Genomic DNA, 20,931 nt, shown 5'->3' with positions numbered 1-20,931 from the left:
AACACAGCTATCTGCCCCTCTCTGTAATACTATGCCGAAGAAAGTGACTGGGAGGTTAATGCCTGGAGCTGCAGTAAAAATCCTTTTCATGGAAAAAAACAATGCTCTCCGTCCACGAGAATGCTGATGTGACTAGGAGGATGTTAAACGCTGCTGGAATGCAGTTTTCTCTGTGGTAAAACACACACAGGCTCTGTGTCCTATAATCCTTCTGCAGTGTACTGTAATGAAGTGAGGAGCCGGAATTATGGCTGCTGATTATATAGGCCTGTGATACCACAGGGGTGACTGGCTGCTGATAGTCTGCATCCTGCTTGTGATTCAGGGTCATCCCACCGAATTCCCTTCCCGCCTTGCCTTCCCACCTCCCCAGCGTTCCTTGCCCCATGAACTGACATGTGGATCCACCATTTTAGATGCCCTGGAGCCTGCACCGCAGTAAATGGAGGTTAATGAAGCAATTCGCGCAATAGAATCACGGTGATATTCGCATTCGTTGCAAATCGAATATTTCCTGATATTGCTAACGAATTTGGGTTCATCACCTTCAATTCTCTCATCTCTAATTTTAATTGTCTTCCGCAAGGCCTTACTGGGCCTGCGTAGCGATGTCATTACGCCGCTGAGTACGCCGTTCCTATTGGATGACGGGACGGCGTGCGCAACAGCGTAGTGACGTCACCGGAGAGGGCCGAGAAGACACCGGAGGAACAGCGCTGGACCCGGAGGGCACCCGGGAGCATCGTGGAGGGGTAAGTAATACTCACGGCACCACACGGGGAACATTAAGCTGCTATCCGGCAGCAGCTTAAGCATTTTCCGCTGCCGGATAGCACTTAATGCGATGGCCCCGACATAAAAAAGCATTGTATTTCGATGCTGACATCGACATGCAATGGCCTCTGAGAGGCCATCGTATGTCGATTTGATCATATGTCGGGGCCATCGTAGGTCGGGGGGGGGGGGTCACTGTATTTAATTCAGGATATTTATGTATAGGACCTTAGAGGTTATGTGCCTTTAAATGAATATGTTATGCTAAGGTTCAAGGACCTTTGGGTCATGTGACATGCCCATAGTTCCTTAGGTCAGGACTGACAGGTTCTGCTGACCAATGAGCTTTGTTCCTTCCACCTATAAGGGATCTTCCTCTTTTGTTCTTTGCCCTCTTAGGCCCCGTTCACACTACGGAATTCTTGCGGCTGAATTCCGCTAGCGGAGATTCCGCCTGGTGGCCGCCGCTGAAAATACTTCGGCGCTAGGGCCGCGGGGCACTGAGCCGTCACCATTGACGACTATGCAGTGCTTGCGGAATCCGCGCAAAGAATGAACATGTTCTTTCTTTGCGCGGAACACTTTGAGCGGCGGAAATGTCTGCCGCTGAAATTCCGCAGTGTGAACGGGTCTCGCGGAGACCCGTTCACACTAATGTTAAAGTTCACACCGTGGAATTGCGCCCGCGGAATTCCGCTCGGAAATTCCGCGTCAATTCCATAGTGTGAACGGGGCCTTACCCTCTGGATATTTAAGAAAGCACATCTCAGCACAATTCTGCAATTCAAGCTATGCCTGAAGCCTATTCTTCAGCAGCCACAAAACCGTGAGTTATCAAGCTCAAAACTACAAATCCTGTGTCACTACTGCAACTCAAAATTACCCTAAATTCAGTAGCACAGTGGCTAGCAAACCAAAGCTCATTGTACTCAGAAGTCCCAGCAAACCTGTGAGGAACCTGAACTACGGTCCTCTTCTAAAAGACAGTTATGTTACCTGCAGTTGCATAAAATATGCAGTAAAGTTTATTCCAGTTTTCAACTTCTGCTGTGTACATTCATTTATTCCTCCCTATCGTTTATGGGACAGTTGGCGGTAGGACTATTACATTGAGGAAACCGCACCCTGGCATCATGACAATAAAGGGTTAATACCAGCACCCTACATTACTACCACTCGCAACACCCCACTGCATCCTTCCACCAAGACTACCACACTAATATTCTTCTTTAAAAAAAAAATCACATTTTATTAAAGTGTACCTGTCACAAAAACGTTTTATATAACGTAGATAATACCATTATAGGTATATATTTGTCATATACATTGGTTAAAAAATGTGTATATTTTTGTCCCGGCAGCTATTGCCTGTGTGTCTCTATGAGGAGTCCAAGTAAAATACAGGAAGTGAGGGTGGATAAGCAGGGCTCTGTACACTGAGGACAAGCAGGGCTCTGTACACTGAGGACAAGCAGGGCTCTGTGCACTCAGGACAAGCAGGGCTCTGTACACTGAGGACAAGCAGGGATCTGTGCACTGAGGACAAGCAGGGCTCTGTGAATTGAGGACAAGCAGGGCTTTGTGCACTGAGGACAAGCAGGGACCTGTGCACTGAGGACAAGCAGGGCTCTTTACACTGAGGACAAGCAGGGCTCTGTGCACTGAGGACAAGCAGGGCTCTGTACACTGAGGACAAGCAGGGCTCTGTGCACTGAGGAAAAGCAGGGACCTAGGCACTGAGGACAAGCAGGGCTCTTTAAACTGAGGACAAGCAGGGCTCTGTGCACTGAGGACAAGCAGGGCTCTGTACACTGAGGACCAGCAGGGCTCTGTACACTGAGGACAAGCAGGGCTCTGAACACTGAGGACAAGCAGGGATCTGTACACTGAGGACAAGCAGGGCTATGTGCACTGAGGACAAGCAGGGCTCTGTACACTGAGGACAAGCAGGGCTCTGTACACTGAGGACCTGCAGGGCCCTGCTTGTCCTGCCCTTACTTCTTGTATTTGGACTCCTCACAGGCAATAGCTGCAGACACAGCACTTTTTCACCCATAAATATACACATTTTTTAACCAATGTGTTTTACAAATATACATATAATTGTATTTCCTACATTATATCAAAAGTTTTTGTTAACGACAGGTACACTTTAACACCTTAAGGACCCAGCCATTTTACACCTGAGGACCCGGCCATTTTTTGCACATCTGACCACTGTCATTTTAGACATTAAAAACTCTGGAATGCTTTTAGTTATCATTCTGATTCCGAGATTGTTTTTTCGTGACATATTCTACTTTAACATAGTGGTAACATTTTTTGGTAACTTGCATCTTTTCTTGGTGAAAAATCCCCAAATTTTATGAAAAATTAGAAAATTTTGCATTTTTCTAACTTTAAAGTTCTCTGCTTGTAAGGAAAATGGATATTCCAAAAAATCTTTTTTTTGATTCACATAAACAATATATCTACTTTATGTTTGCATCATAAAATTTACGTGTTTTTACTTTCGGAAGACACCAGAGGGCTTCAAAGTTCAGCAGCAATTTTCCAATTTTTCACAAAATTTCCCAAATCACAATTTTTCAGGGACCAGTTCAGGTTTGAAGGGGATTTGAAGGGTCTTCATCTTAGAAATACCCCACAAATGACCCCATTATAAAAACAGAACCCCCCAAAGTATTCAAAATGACATTCAGTCAGCGTTTTAACCCTTTAGGTGTTTCACAGGAATAGCAGCAAAGTGAAGGAGAAAAATCACAATCTTCATTTTTTACACTGGCATGTTCTTGTAGACCCAATTTTTGAATTTTTACAAGGGGTAAAAGGAGAAAATGTATACTTATATTTGTAGCCCAATTTCTCTCGAGTAAGCACATACCTCATATGTCTATGTAAAGTGTTCGTCAGGCGCAGTAGAGGGCTCAGAAGGGAAGGAGCGCCAAGGGGATTTTGGAGAGTAAGTTTTTCTGAAATGGTTTTTGGGGGGCATGTTGCATTTAGGAAGCCCCTATAGTGCCAGAACAGCAAAATAAAAAAAAACACATGGCATACTATTTTGGAAACTAGACCCCTTGAGGAATGTAACAAGGAATAAAGTGAGCCTTAATACCCCACAGGTGTTTCACGACTTTTGCATATGTAAAAAAAAAAAAAACATTTCACTAAAATGTGTGTTTCCCCCCAAATTTCACATTTTTGCAAGGGTTAATAGCAGAAAATACCCCCCAAAATTTGTAACCCCATCTCTTCTGAGTATGGAGGTACCCCATAAGTTGACCTGAAGTGCACTACTGGCGAACTACAATGCTCAGAAGAGAAGGAGTCATATTTGGCTTTTTGAGAGCAAATTTTGCTTGGGGGGCATGCCGCATTTAGGAAGCCCCTATGGTGCCAGGACAGCAAAATAACCCCAACATGGCGTACCCTTTTGGAAACTAGACCCCTTGAGGAATGTAACAAGGTGTACAGTGAGTATTTACCCCCCACTGGTGTCTGTCAGATCTTTGGAACAGTGGGCTGTACAAATTTTTTTATTTGCACAGCCCACTGTTCCAAAGATCTGTCAGACACCAGTGGGGTGTAAATTCTCACTGCACCCCTCATTACATTCCGTGAGGGGTGTAGTTTCCGAAATGGGGTCACATGTGTTTTTTTTTTTTTTTTTTGCGTTTGTCAAAACCGCTGTAACCATCAGCCATACCCGTGCAAATCACCTCAAATGTACATGGTGCACTCTCCCTTTTGGGCCTTGTTGTGCGCCCCAGAGCACTTTGCGCCCACATATGGGGTATCTGTAGTCGGGAGAAATTGCATTACAAATTTTGGGGGGCTTTTTTTCCCTTTTACCTCTTGTCAAAATGAAAAGTATAGGGCAACTCCAGCATGTTAGTGTAAAAAATTTATTTTTTTACACTAACATGCTGGTGTAGACCCCAACTTCACCTTTTCATAAGGGGTGAAAGGAGAAAAAGCCCCCCAAAATTTGTTAGGCAATTTCTCCTGAGTACGGCGATACCCCATATGTGGCCCTAAACTGTTGCCTTGAAATACGACAGGGCTCCGAAGTGAGAGCGCCATGTGCATTTGAGGCCTGAATTAGGGATTTGCATAGGGGTGGACGTAGGGGTATTCTACGCCAGTGATTCCCAAACAGGGTGCCTCCAGCTGTTGCAAAACTCCCAGCATGCTTGGACAGTCAACGGCTGTCTGGCAATACTGGAAGTTATTGTTTTGAAACAGCTGGAGGCTCCATTTTGAAAACAGTGGCGCACCAGACGTTTTTCATTTTTATTGGGGAGGGGGGCTGTGTAGGGGTATGTGTATATATAGTGTTTTTTACTTTTTATTTTAATTTGTGTTAGTGTAGTGTAGTGTTTTTAGGGTGCAGTCACACGGGCGGGTTATTACAGCGAGTTTCCAGCTGCGAGTTTGAGCTGCCGCGCAAAATTTGCTGCATCGCAAACTTGCAGCCTGATACTCACTGTAAGCACCCTGCCCATGTGAATGTACCCTGTACATTCACAGGGGGGGGGGGGGGCTCCAGCTGTTGCAAAACTACAACTCCCAGCATGCACAGTCTATCAGTGCATGCTGGTAGTTATAGTTTTGCAACAGCTGGAGGCACACGGGTTGGGAAACACTGAGTTAGGAAACAGACAATGTTTCCCAACCAGTGTGCCTCCAGTTGTTGCAAAACCACAACACCCAAACATTCTCAGGCATGCTAGAAGTAGTAGTTCGGCAACATCTTTAGAGCCAGATGTTGCGGAATTACAACTCCCAGCATGCTTGGAGTTGTAGTTTTGCAACATCTGGAGGACTACAGTTTGCAGACCACTTATAGAGTGGTTCCCAATCTATGCCCTTCCAGATGTTGCAAAACTACAACTCCCAGTATGCCAAAACTGTCCAGGCATGCTGGGAGTTGTAGTTCTGCAACATCTGAAGGGCCAGATGTTACAGAACTACAACTCCCAGCATGCCTGGACAGTAAGGGCATGCTGAGGATGTGTAGTTTTGCAACATCTGGAAGGGCACAGTGGTCCCAAAACTGTGGACCTCCAGATGTTGCAAAACTGCAACTCCCAGCATGCTCAGACGCCAAGGGCTGTCTGGGCATGCTGGGAGTTGTAGTATACAGGGTCCCAATACCGCAATGCATGTTGCTTTACGGCGACGGCTGAAGATCCACTCACCTGTCGCCGCCGGGATCCGGGTCTTCAGGGACGAGGTAAGTACCGGGGCCGGGCCCCAGCACTCCCCCCGTACCCCGCCGCGTCTTCCGGTCTTCCTCCCATCCTCTCCGGACTTCCAGGAGCCGGGCAGGGCGGGAAGACGTAACCGCCCCCCCCCCCCCCCCCTGCGATTGGTCGGTTAGCTAACCGACGGATCGCAGGGGATAGGAGGAGGTGGCAGGCTTGCCACCTCGCTCCTAGCCTCCAGCATGGTCCTGGCTGTCTGTGACAACCGGGAACATGCAAAATTACCGGGCGGTCGGGTCCCAGAGACCGGATCAGCCCGGTATCGCCGCAGATCGCAGGGGCGATTTCCCCCGCGATTTCCGACGATCGCCGACATGGGGGGCCTACATAGCCCCCCTTGGCGTTTGCCCTGGATGCCTGCTGAAGGATTTCAGCAGGCATCGGGTTTCGATCTCTGCCCGGCGCGCGGCAGGGACCGGAATACGCCAGGACGTCACAGGACGTCCTTGGTCCTTAAGGAGTTAAAGAAAACTGCCTTTGAAAATCCCACCACTAGGGGTGCCCATACCTCCTGGGACACTAATGAGTTCCACAGCAGCATGAGTGTGTCCATGGGTCAAGGACATGAGATGGCTGATTGTCAAGGCTGCAGGAGGAACACTTTTTCATTTTACCAAACATGTGCCTTCAGCTGTTGCAAAACTACAACTCCAAGCATTCCTGGACAGTCAAAGGATGTCTGGGCATGCTGGGAGTTGTAGTTTTGCAAAAGTTGTAGGCACACAGCTGAAGGCAACACTGCTGTAAAAAAGAGTTATCCAAACATTGTACCTCCAACTATTCCAAAATTACAAGTCCCAGCATTACAGGACTGCCAAAGAATGATGCAAATGAATGACAAAGGGAAAATATATAAAAATGTTGCATAAAAAACACTGTACTTTTATCACTAAACCTTTGCACTAATTTAGGGAGATATAAGTTATATACTCACCATATTGTCTTACAGGCAATCTCCAATAATCATTGTGTGCGTGTGTGTGTGTATACAGCATAAAACTAGAGAGGAAAGGGTTGCAGGACTGTCAGGCTCAATTCCGAGAACAGTGAGGAAGGGGGTGGAGTCATCACAGTGCAGGCAAGAGAGGGACACGCCCCCTCCCTCTGGGAAGAGGAAAAAGACAATGGGCAGCTGTAACAGGCAATTTTTTTGTGAAATATCAGTGATAGATACATGAAATTTACATGTACATGATCAGGAGGAGGTAGCGAGTAACGTAATATATATTTTTTTCTGACAGGTACGCTTTAAGTTTTCACGGCTAAATAATAAGAGAAAAGTGTTGGTAGTTGGAATACCCCTTTAAAGAAGCACTCCAGGATTGCATGATATGGGCAAAAAACAATCACATGCACACACACTATCACTAGTCTTAAAGCTCCATCTATTACGTACCTGCACAGCTGCCGCCATACATTTCATGATTTTAACTGGCTCATGTGATTATCAGTCTGACCCACCGTAAAACACAGTGTTAAATGTGTCTGAAGAAATGGTCTGTCCTAGGTCAGCTGACTTCTTGTGAACTAGGGGATAACATTATCACATAATCAGATTTTTGGCTGCTCACAGACTCCTCCCCTCTCCACCCAGATTCTTATGCTGTGTCTGCTACTAGTATATATAGTAGTCATATACCTCCCCTGAGGCTGTGTTCACACATTGTGTTTTTTTCTGCATTTTTGTGATTTTTCACAAATAGCTTGATGCCAATATTTCTCTAAAAATGCCTGTTGATTTAAAAAAAAAAAAACACATCAAAATGTGATGTGAACAGACCCCAACCTTAATTCAATCCTCAAATCCACCTCACTGTGGATGTGTATTGAGGGAAAAACTTTGAGACATATTTATCACCTATCCCACTGTTTCCCTAACAAGGTGTCCCCAACTGTTGCAAAACTACAACTCCCAGCATGCTGGGAGATGTAGTTTTGCAACAGCTGAAGGCACCCTGGCTTGGAAACACTGACCTATTATGTGGATAGGTTACAGTATAATTGATTATTATGACACACATAGAGATATATGCTCACATGGGGGGAGAATTATCAAAATATGTGCAGAGGAACAGTTGACCATAGCAGCCCATCAGATCTCTTCATTCATTTTTAAAAAGGCCTCTGAAAAATGAAAGAAGCGATCTGATTGGTTGCTATGGGCAACTGGTCAACTTTTCCTCTGCATAGGTTATAGGAGTATTCTGGCTTTATACATCTTATCCCCTATCCAAAGGATAGGGGATAATATATATAATCGCAGGGGTCCCACCGCTGGGGACCCCCACAACCTTTGTGCAACCCCTGGCATTCTGTGGCAGGTGGTGCCTCCGAGATGGGGACGTGCCACCGCCAAGCCCCCTAGTGCCATCACGCCCCCTCTCATAGTCATGAATGGAGGGGGCTTGTCGTGATGGCACTAGGGGGCATGGCCAAGACGTGACGTCAGAGACGTCACAGAATGCCAGGGGCTGCACAGAGATCGTGGGGGTCCCCAGCGGTGGGACTCCTGCAATCATACATCTTATCCCTTATTCTTTAGATAGGGGATAAGATGTATAAAGCCAGAATTCTCCTTTAAATCTTCCAGATGAGTTAACTAAGATTTATAAATCAATTGGGAAGATTTATGGAAACCTGTGCAGAGGAAGAGTGGTGCAGTTGCCCATAGCAACCAATCAGATCACTTCTTTCATTTTTAAAGAGGCCTGGGAAAAAATAAAAGAAGCAATCTGATTGGTTGCTATGGGCAACTGCACCACTCTGCCTCTTGAAAGGTTTTGATAAATCTCCCCCAATGGGTATTTGTTGTATAACATTTTTTTTATTATTCAATGTGGCTTTTTTTCAGCTGTTTCAGCTTTCGCACTTTCTAAAGGTGTAAAGATAGTTGGTGACAAAATCTACGTTTCAAATGGTACACAGGCCGTCTATGGCGTAGGCAAGGTAACTTGTAACACGGCAGGAGGTCAACTGGCTTCACCACAGAACAACGACGAGAACCAAGCCGTGCTAGCCATCCGTACCCAGTATGGAGTTTCCCCATTTCTAGGAATAAATGACATCGTGATTGAGGGCAAATTTACGTATCCAAATGGTGAAGCCATAATCTACACAAACTGGTCCCCCAATGAACCCAATAAAGATGGAGCGGAGAACTGTGTGGAAATGTTTGATACTGGAAAATGGAATGATAAGTCTTGTGGAGAAAAACGTCTCATCATCTGTGAATTTTAGTCATTCTGTTTCTGTGTTACATATGTAAAGATAATATTTCAATCATGAATGTGTCTTTCCATATAAAATACGAATTAAAGAACTTAGCATAAAGATCTGTATGAATCATATGTAAACACATTTTTGTCCAATAAATACTGTAATACATATATGATAGCTCTTTTGTTTTTAATAGGGTCTTTTGGCTCTGATTTACATGTATTTTGCCTTCAATTACCTGAAATCTATCTATGCAGGGAAATAACTTTAGGGAGTGCAAATTGCCCGGAACTTAGGCCATGTTCACACGTCCGGAATTTCCGTGCAGAATTTCTCATTGGAATCCTGCCGAAAATTCCACAGCAGCATAGTTCTATTGTATTCAATGAGATTCTGCTGCACTGTGTACATGGCGAAATTTCCATGCCACAAACCCGATTTCTGTGTCCGCAGAAACACTGAACTTGTCCATTCTTTCTGCAGAATCCACACAGAATGCATTGCTGTCTTTGAGATTTTCTGTGTGGACATTCCGGATGTGTGAACATAGCCTTAGGGTACGTTCAGACGTCCGAATTTACAGCGTATTTTACGCTGCAGATCCGCCGCTGAAGGACCTCTGTATGGTGCCTTTACATGTGGCTGCTCGGAGTAGCAATACACCGCTACATACAGACACACTGAAGCGATGTGCCAGTCGCTGCGCATGTACGGTGTACTTGCACACATTGTGGCCGCTCCCCCTGCTCAATGAGCTAGGCTGAGAGCTGCCACGATGTGCGAGTATATTGCCGCTCCGAGCAGGCACATGTAAAGGCAGCATATAGAGGTCCTTCAGCGGCGGATCTGCAGCAAAATACGCGCGGAAAAGCCACTCGTCTGAAATTACCCTTAGAGTTTGAGGGGCCCCAAGAGGTCTCTCTGTCCAAAATTAGAATCTAGCATCCGCAAAAAAAAGGAGAGTTTTTCCTTTAGACATTTTAAATGATAAAACAAAGCGTGGTGACTCAGTACAGAATAAAGTGTTCTTCAGTATTCCTGCCTGCCCTGTGTGGCAGATGCAGCTTCAATGTCCATCTTGGGCCCACACTCCTCAGGACTCTATATTTCATAGTAAAATGCAATGTTGTGCAATGTTTAATAAATTGGTATTTTCTATGTATGTACTTGTCACTTTAAACCTTAAACCTGTTGTTAAGGACCTTGTTTTTAGGGGAGTATGCAGTGGTGAACCATGTGACTTATCTGCCCAATGGGACTTCTCAAAACCTGCCCCTTATAGAGTGATGTTAGAGTTCAGAGAGCAGTTAATGCTGAGGTACAGTTGAGAGAAGTCTGAGGAGTCTGTGAGGTCATTCTACCTGAGGCCTAGTCCAGCAACCACGCATCTTCTACAAGTTGACCCGTGAGCCTGGGTGAAAGTCAAAGCCTGGCGGTAAGCACTAAAATCTTGGAGATTCAATTCTAGTCAGGTCCAGCAAGTCAGTCAGTCAAGTTAGTCCTTCAATTAACCACAGTCTAGCATGGGTTGCATACTGCAAGACAGTCACAGTATCATACCACTACAAGTCCCAGAAAGCCGATGAACTTCCCAAAGTTCACCCGGAATCTCCTTCATGCTAATCTGAGCTGTAGCCTATTGTACCACCTTTCCAACCTCTGTAAATCCAGTTATCCGTAACCTTGCATTGGATAAATTATTTGTCCTATGCCTGGTACAGGAGAAGCTGGTCTACCTCGGGTGGTGTATGGGTCAACCACGCCCTGGCATCACAAAAGGTTAATTCACACATTACCCTCACCCGACATCACAGAAGAATTATCTATATGTTACTCAATATGCCCAAATTTCCATTGCCTTCCTATAACATGCATCCTCAAGACCTAAGACACTTAGGATTTGCTGTTAATCCCACTGCCCTAAGAGAATGTAATACAGTTTGCACTTTTGGCAAATTACTTTCCCAGTAGTCACTGAAAATAAAAATATTGTCCAAATATGCGGAAACCTACCTAAGATGGGGTTTGAGGGGTAAACAGACGTATTGGAAAAGACGGTCTGGGGTAAAAATGAAAAATGAGTTTTATCTTTTGTAACAGCAGTCAAGGGGTTCCTACCAATATCATTTAGTCAGATCAGGGGTTGAGACAAATCTAGCATGGCCTAGTTTCTCAATCAACTCATCACCCCTTGGTAATAGTTACGCATCAAACTCTGACATTTCATTAAACTTACAGAAGTTATTACAAAACAGTAGTGTGCCAACTGGCTTCGGAATAGGGATCTATCACAGAGCTTTTACAATCAATAACGTTTGTCCAAATATTTGTTGAGAAGGTACTGGCTCCCGGTTAGCACCCCCCCTCCCCCCGAAAAGATTGTTAATATTGCTCATTAGGGTCAGTTTTACTTCCTAATTGATTTAGATTCCTTGCTCCCTTATTCATACAGCCCTCTTCTTCCTTCTCTTTCTCCTCGTGTCCTACTGCCCCCTGTCATGTGCCCCCTCCCCTACCATGCTGTCCGCTCCGGGGGCTCTCTATCAAGAAGTCTACATGATAGACGGATTTAAAAATAAATACATATATAATAGTTTATTTTAAAAAAAATACCTCTCTAGATAAATACTAGTACATATAAAAGCAATAATACTCACTGTGTAGCCAGGGGCACAAAGTGGGTGAGATATCTGATAAATTACAAGTGTGGACCTCCAAAAGGATAATAAATAAATAAAGGAGTGTATCTGACTGACAGTAATGGCTGCTATATTCAAAAAGTGCGAGTGCATAAACGTAATTAAAGAACTAATCAGCACACTGTGATGCAAAAGGTGCAAAGTGCCAAGCATACAATAATGCAAAAATGGTGCAGTAACAGGTAAGTGCCGACAAGGGCCAAATATTACCACAAAGAAAGTGCAACAGGCATACAAATAGCAGCAAGGAGTAAACACACGTGGACAAGACTCGCCCCGGCCCCACTACAGACCTTCGACGCCTTTCGCCAACAAGAAGGCTTTCTCTAGGAATATGGAATGGGGGATACGAGTGCAGTATTTGTATGATGCTTATCCAATGAAAAGAGGCTAATTCACCTGTCCAAAATGAGCTGCTGGGACAGAAATGACCTATGACTCCACAACACTCCTCGATATGAGTGTGTGGCGTGTACTGGTATATAAGAGAAAGCGGCCCCATAAAGATGTCCGCAATATTGCGCATGCGCAATGCATAAAAAGTTATAGGGGGAAGGTGGCCTGCCAAAAATGGCTGCTCGGCAATGCTGATATAAATAAAATGTATATGCCGCCTCAGGACTAGGTGCGGGGTATTTAACCTGTTGGGGACTGGTACTTAAGGACGAAGGGCGTATCCATGATATCTATCAGCAGGCACCCCATGCAAATGCCCAGGGGGGGGTCATTAGACCCCCCCATGTCGGCGATCGGCGCAAATGAATTCACACTTGCGATTTGCACCGATTCCGGGTCATTACGGGTCTATGGTGAACCGGTGACCCGGAATATAAGGGGGATCATGGGTGTCCAAGACACCTACGATCCCCCTGAAGGGATAGGAGTGAGGTGGCAGAGGTGCCACCCCTCTTATCGTTGCTATTGGTGGTCTAAATGCAACCACCAATAGCAGATCGGGGGCGGGGGGGTTTATTTTCATTTTCCCCGTCCTGCCCACCCACAATAGGCGAGGCAGAAAGGGGGAAACGAAGGGGACCGGCGCCAAAGATCCACTTACCTGTCCAGAGGCAGCGGTCGACGGTGATCGGCGGGTGGCGACGTCGTGCGGCAGAAGAGGACGGCTCCCTGGATCCTACGGAAACTGGTAAGTTGCCTAGCAACATCTGGAGGGCTACAGTGGTCTCTAACCTGTAGCCCTCCAGATGTTGCATACCTACAACTCCCAGCATGCCCAAACAGCTGTTTGCTGTTTGGGCATGCTGGTATATATAATTTTGCAACAGCTGGAGGACTGCAGTTTGAGACCACTATACAGTGGTCTCTAAACTGTATCCCTCCAGATCTTGCAAAACTACAACTCCTAGCATGCCCAAACAGCTCTTTGCTGTCTGGGCATGCTGGGATTTGTAGTTTTGCAACATCTGGAGGGTCACAGTTTGGAGATCACTGTCCAGTTGTCTATAAACTGTAGCCCTTCAGATGTTGCAAAACTGCAAATCCCAGCATGCCCAAACAGCAAAATGCTGTCTCGGCATGCTGGGAGTTGTAGTTGTGTAACTCCAGCTGTTGCAGAACTACATCTCCCAGCATGCCCTGTAGTTTTGCAACAGCTGGAGACACACTGGTTGGAAAATACTGAGTTAGGTAACAGAACCTAACTGAAGGTTTTCCTACCAGTGTGCCTCCATCTGTTGCAAAAGTACAACTCTAAGCATGCATGGTTTGTCAGTACATGCTGGGAGTTGTAGTTTTGCAACAGCTGGAGGCACACTGGTTGGAAAATACTGAGTTAGGTAACAGAACCTAACTGAAGATTTACAGTTAGTTTCCTGCTTCAAGTTTGGGCTGCGGCAAATTTTTTGGCGCAGCGCAAACTCCTATCGGGAAACTCACCGTAACATGCCAGTACGAATGTACCCTAAAAACACTACACTACACTAACACAAAATAAACGGTAAAACACTACATATACACCCCCTTACACTGCCCCCCCCCAATAAAAATTTAAAACGTCTTGTACAGCAGTGTTTCCAAAACGGAGCCTCCAGCTGTTGCAAAACAACAGCTCCCAGCATTTCTGGACAGCCACTGACTGTCCAGGCATGCTGGGAGTTTAGCAACAGCTGGAGGCACCCTGTTTGGGAATCACTGACGTAGAATACCCATGTGCAATCCGTAATTTAGTCCTCAAATGCACATGGTGCTCTCTCACTTCAGAGCCCTGTCGTATTTCAAGGAAACAGTTTAGGGCCACATATGGGGTATTTCCGTACTCGTGAGAAATTGCACTACAACTTTTTCTCCTTTTACCCCTTATGAAAAGGAAAAGTTGGGGGCTGCACCAGCCTGTTAGTGTAAAAAAAATTAAAAAAAATGTTACACTAACATGCTGGTGTTGCCCCATACTTTTTATTTTCACAAGCAGTAAAAGGAATAAAAGACCCCCAAAATTTGTAACGCAATTTCTCCTGAGTACGGAAATACCCCATATGTGGGCGTAAAATGCTCTGCAGGTGCATAACAAGGCTCAGGAGTGAGAGCGGACTATGTACATTTGAGGCCTAAATTGGTGATTTGCACAGGAGTGGCTGATTTTACAGCGGTTCTGACATAAACACAAAAACATAAATACCCACATGTGACCCCATTTTGGAAACTACACCCCTCACGGAACGTGACAAGGGTTATAGTGAGCCTTCACCCGCAGGTGTTTGACGAATTTTAATTAAATTTGAATGGGAAAATGTAAAAAAAAAAAAAAAGTTTTCACTAAAATGCTGGTGTTACCCTAAATTTTTCATTTTCACAAGGGAAAATAGGAAATAAGCCCCCCAAAATGTGTAGCCCCATTTCTTCTGAGTAAGAACATAACCCATATGTGGATGTAAAGTGCTCTGCTGGCGCACTACAATGCTCAAAAGTGAAGGAGCGCCATTGGGATTTTGAAGAGAACATTTTTCGGAATTGAAGGCCACGTGTGTTTACAAAGCCCCCATAGAGCCAGAACAATGGACCCCCCCCCCCCCCCACTTGTGACCCCACTTTGGAAACTACACCCCTCATGTAATGTATTAAGGGGTACAGTGAGCATTTACGCCCCACAGGTGTCTGTCAGATTTTTGGAACAGTGGTCCGTGAAAATGAAAAATTGTATTTTTCATTTGCACAGCCCACTGTTCCAAAGATCTGTCAAATGCCAGTGGGGTGTAAATACTCATATGTAGAAATTATAAATATAAAAGATTTATGTGAACCAGTCCTCAAAAGCACAGGGGAGAGAAAAAGGAAAAGACTAGTGGAGATGGGATCCAAGAAATGGTCTTTATTATATAAAAAGGATATATATGACCAATCGCCTAGCAGGGCCCTTGCTAAAGGCGAATGGCATATACTGGGTAAAAAAATAGATATAATAAAAAATACAGAATATAGTAGGATTAAAATGAAATAAATATGATGGGTAAGTAGCACCAAAGAAAATTCATTAATTAAATATCTGCTGCATATATCAGGAGAAAACTTTCTCAGTCCATATAATTCATAGGGATATTTCAATGAAAAATCCACAAGAAATGTCCAGAATGAAAAGTCACAATTAGTTTGGGTGTATCCGGAGTAACGGTATATGGTAGTGAGTGTAGCGACAATAGCTACAATAGGAAATTCATGTTCAGGTAATGCAGACAATGTGGCAAACACTGTCAGCGATGAAGATGTCAAGTCTCGGTGCACAGCACCACTCACCCTCCTTTGGAGTCCTCAGGTCCGGGCTGGCACGGCTGAGTCCGGCACTCTGGATATCAATGCCCGCCTGGGTGGTATGCTGGGTGAGTGACTGAATCTCCGGGGGTCCGAGTGTCCTGGGCTGGCAAGGGAGGCGTCCGGCCTTGGGGAGGATGATGTCCAGGAGTAACTCTGCCGACCGGGGCTGTGAGTGGATGCAGGTAACAGGTGGTGCGGATTGCACGTATGAATAAGGTGCTAACAGTGGGGTGTAAATACTCACTGTACCCCTTATTAAATTCTGTGAGGGGTCTAGGTTCCAAAATGGGGTCACGGGTAGTGTTGAGCGGCATAGGCCATATTCGAATTCGCGAATATTCGCGAATATATGGACGTATATTCGTCATATATTCGCGAATATTCGCATATTCGTAATATTCTCGTTTTATTTTCGCATATGCGAAAATTAACTTATACGGAAATTTGCATACACAAAATTTACATAAGCGAAAATTCGCATGCGGAAATTAGCATATGCAAATTTTCGCATATGCGAAACGTCGCACAACAGTCTCACACAGTAGTATTACAGCCTTCTTTACACCACACAAGCTGGAAGCAGAGAGGGATGATCACTGTGATGTGTACTGTGTAAAAAAAAAAAAAAACGAATATTCGTAATTACGAATATATAGTGCTATATTCGCGAATATTCGCGAGCAACACTAGTCACGGGGGGTCCACTGTTCTGGCACCATGGGGGCTTTGTAAACGCACGTGGCCCCTGACTACCATTCCAAACTAATTCTCTTTCCAAAAGCTCAATTGCGCTCTTTCTCTTCTGAGCATTGTAGTGCGCAAGCAGAACATTTTACATCCTAACATGGGGTATTTCCATACCCAGAAGAGATGGGGTTACAAATTTTGGGGGGCATTTTCTCCCATTACCTTTTGTAAAAATGGTAAATTTGGGGGAAAAACTGCACTTTAGGGAAAAAACTTACACATCCGATTTTGACGAAAAGTTGTCAAACACCTGTGAGGTGTTAAGGCTCACTGGACCGCTTGTTATGTGCCTTGAGGGGTGTAGTTTCCAAAATAGTATGCCATGTGGGGTTTTCTGCTGTTCTGGCTGTAGGGGCTTTCTGAATGTGACATGCCCCCCAAAAACTATTTCTGCAAAATTCACTCTCCAAAATCCCATTGTTGCTCCTTCCCTTCTGAGCCCTCTACTGCGCCCGCTGAACACTTGACATGCACATATGAGGTATTTCCTTAATCGAGAGAAATTGGGTTACAAATTTGGGGGGGCTTTTTCTCCTATTACCACTTGTAAAAATTCAAAAACATACGAGTGTAAAAAAGGAAGATATTGAATTTTCTCCTTCACTTTGCTGCTATTCCTGTGAAACACCTAAAGGGTTAACAAACTTACTGAATGTCATTTTGGATACTTTGAGGTTTTTATAATGGGGTCATTTGTGGGGTATTTCTAATTTGAAGGCCCTTCAAATCCACTTCAAAACAGAACTGGTCCCTGAAAAATTCCGATTTTGAAAATATTGTGAAAAATTTGAAAATTGCTGCTGAACTTTGAAGCCCTCTGATGTCTTCCAAAAGTAAAAACATGTCAACTTTATGATGCAAATATAAAGTAGACATATTGTATATGCGAATCAATATATAATTTATTTGGAATGTCTATTTTCCTTACAAGCAGAGAGCTTCAAAGTTAGAAAAATGCTACATTTTCAAATTTTTCATAAAATTTTTGAATTTTTCACCCGGAAATGATGCAAGTATCGACGAAAATTTGAGTAGAATATGTTAACGAAAAAACAATCTTGGAATAAAATTTATAAGTAAAAGCATCCCAGAGTTATTAATGCTTAAAGTAACAGTGGTCAGATTTGCAAAAATTGTTCCCGTCCTTAGGGTCATAATGGGCTCCGTCCCCAAGGTTAATGATGGTGATGAATATACATACTGGATGTGAGTGATGGGGACTATGAATATGGATAAAATTTGTAAAAATATATCTGACCACGAACATAATATATCGGTGGAGACAGACAATTGAAACAAATGACAGTACATGATACATGTACTGGCAATGAAAGAATGTAAAAAATAAAGATAGAGAAATAAATAATAATGAATACTGCTAGAAAATAAAAATAATACTAATAGTAATAAAATAAAGATAAATATAAAATAAAAAATATAAATATACAAATGAAATGGGAGGGGAAGGAGGAGGGGGAGAAGGGGGGTTGTTAATTGTGATAGCATTCATAATAGAGGTGATAGATGTGTGAAGAAATCAAAACATTATTAATGCATAAAATTGCACATATAGTGGTGTGTGCAAGGTGTCAAAATGCACATGCAACCATGCATAATTAACATAGAGGCAAGACTGTGCAGAATAAGATTGCATGCATCATAGTGGTAATAAAAAGCCATGTAACATAATAGTGTCTCACATAGATCATATATGTAAAACTGAACAACCACAATATAACATATAATAAATGCCCCCCCCCCCCCCCCACATAGATAAGCATAAATCAGTAAAAACATAGGGGGACATGTATCAAAGATTTTACCCCTGTTTTGTGTGTATGTTTTTTGCGCAAAATTTTGCGCAAGCCCTTTTTTTTGTGCATTTTTTTGCGCACGTTTTGGTAGAGCATGTCCTCCAGATGTGGCCGAATCGGGGTACCTTGGAGTGACATCTATAGTACACATGGCTTTATTAACTGCGTACACTTTTCCTTTGCACCAAAAATTTTGCAGCAAGAGCTGTTTTTTTTGCCCAAATATAAGCCATCGTGGACTTAATGTAGCAAGATGCTCTAAATCATCAATTCTATTTTCCAAAGAGTGGATTGAGAAGATTACTGCATTTACCCGCAATTTATGAAGCTCATTGCGCTTGATTGATAAATTTAGCACTTCTGCTCATAATTTAGAATTCGGGAAAAGGGGTAAACTGCTTCTACCATACACAAATAATGATACATGTCCCCCATAGTGTGTATCATATTGTAGATCTCATGCATGTGTGCAAAAGGATTGTCTGTGCAATACTAAAACATTGTATCAGACTTAATTATAATGTGAAAAAAAGCTGAGAAAAAGAAAGGAAGAGGGGGGGGGGGGAGAAGGGGGAAGGGGGGAGCACGAGGGGGGGGGGGGCCTTTGGAGAGCATGATGACAGCCAGGACTTCAGAATATCGCATATTCGCTAATTCACGAATATTCGCGAATATAGCACTATATATTCGTAATTACGAATATTCGTTTTTTTTTTTTTTCACAGTACACATCACAGTGATCACCCCTCTCAGCTTCCAGCTTGTATGGAGTAAAGAAGGCTCTAATACTACTGTGTGAGACTGGGATGCGAATTTTCGCATATGAGAAAATTAACATATGCTAATTTTCGCATATGCGAATTTTCATTTATGCTAATTTTTATTTATGCTAATTTTCGCATACGCTAATTTTCACATATGCGAAAATAAAACGAGGATATTACGAATATGCGAATATTCGCGAATATATGACGAATATTGGAGAATATTCGCAAATTCGAATATGGCCTATGCTGCTCAACACTAGAAGATATCAGGAAGGGCAAATAGATCTGCGGGGGAAATATTTACAAGAAAGAGACATAGCTGTCGATTTAATTCAATCCTCGAGGATCCTGGTTCCAAGTACTTCAATCCATCTACATTCTTTTTGCGCTAGATGTTTTTTCCGATTGCCGATGGTTGATACCTCTGAAACGTTATCACTGTTGTGGTACTCTTTAACTCTTTAAAGTGTCTAGCAAGTTTTTTGACAGAAAGGATCAGGACCATTTTTGGCTGCCTTAATATCAAGTACATGTTCATGCACTCTCCGACAAATGGTGAGTCCCACATAAATTTTCTTACAGGGACAGCTAGCCCAGTACACAATACCCTTTGTGGTACAATCAATATGTTGTGTAATCTTGAATGTTTTTGTACCATTAGCGTTGTCAAATGAAGTACTTTTTTCAATGTTTGAACATGCCATATATTGGCCACATGGGAAGGTACACCACTTAGGACCCTTTGACCAAAAAGTGTGAGCAGGTTTAGGCCCAGGGTAGTGACTGTGCACTAGGATGTCCCTGATATTTTTTGATCTCCTATATGTTACAGTGGGTTTTTGGGGATACACTTGAAGAGTACCTGCTCTGTTGCTAGTATGGGCCCGAATTTCTCCATTGCTTTCAGTATGTCTGGTGTGTGTGAGTGGTAGTTGGTAATGAAAGCAACCACATCAGAGTCGTTTCTCTCTCTCTCTTTATTTTGTTCTGCAATAGATGATTACAATTGCTGGTTTTGGCTCTTTGGTATGCTTTTTTTTTTATACATGTCTTATCATATCCTCTCTCTTGAAAGCGTACCTCTATGTCATGGGCTTGTCTCTCAAAGTTCTGGTCGTTCGAACATATACGTCGAGGTTTCAGATATTGTCCGGTAGGGATATTAGTGATAAGGGGTCATGGGTGCCCAGATTTCGCATGCAATATGGTATTGGTCGAAGTGCTTTTACGGAATAAATCTGTCGTCAGTGAGCCATCATCACCAACGAAAATTTTGACATCTAGGAATTCTGTACTTATTCCACCTATGTTGGAAGTCAATCAGATGTTGAGGTCATTCTGGTTCAGCATTGTATCAAATTTTTAAGCTCACTAGCAGAACCCTGCCAAATTAAAAGGACATCGTCTATATATCGCCCCCAATAGTGAATTTTTTTTTTTTAGATGAGAGAAAGAACCTTACAGCTCATATGCTGTCATGGTGTCTGATGGAGGTGAATAAGGCCTCAATGTCACATGTTGCCAATATCATGTCTGGTTCCAATTGGAGGTGATCCAATTTTCGCAGTACGTCATTTGTATCTTTCAAGAAGGAAGGTAGCGCTTCCTGGTGGGCATACCCCATTCTTATGCACCTTAGGGAGTAGGTAAATAGATGCCACAGATGGTTCTGATGGTAGTATTGTCTCCATTTATTTTGTTGATAAAGTTCCCTGGTCTACAGCTTCTTGCAAAATGTCATATAGTTCCTTTTCTTGGGGTTCTTGTTCATCCAAAAGTCCACAAGGTTGTGCCCCGCACAGGTCAGTCCTGGTTATGGTCTTGTTGGCTGGGAAGGTGTCGTTTGGAAGTATTCCTTGTTGTGTTGCCATATTCAAATTTCCTT

General features: G+C 43.6%; 1 protein-coding gene across 1 annotated transcript in view; it reads left to right on the top strand.

Annotated features, from left to right (window-relative positions):
• LOC130362863 (pulmonary surfactant-associated protein D-like) overlaps window positions 1–9,404 on the top strand; it is a 73,818-nt gene extending 64,414 nt beyond the window's left edge. Inside the window, exon 5 of the mRNA XM_056567958.1 lies at window positions 8,893–9,404. Within this exon, the coding sequence (XP_056423933.1) occupies window positions 8,893–9,278 (386 nt within the window). The 3' untranslated portion in view covers window positions 9,279–9,404. The remainder of the gene's footprint in view (window positions 1–8,892) is intronic.
• The last annotated feature ends 11,527 nt before the right edge of the window (window positions 9,405–20,931 follow it).

The sequence above is a fragment of the Hyla sarda genome, chromosome 3, assembly GCF_029499605.1.
Source record: "Hyla sarda isolate aHylSar1 chromosome 3, aHylSar1.hap1, whole genome shotgun sequence".
Taxonomy (NCBI): Eukaryota; Metazoa; Chordata; class Amphibia; order Anura; family Hylidae; genus Hyla; species Hyla sarda.
The sequence above is the reverse complement of the archived record's forward strand: the minus strand, read 5'-3'. Positions and strand labels throughout refer to the sequence as shown.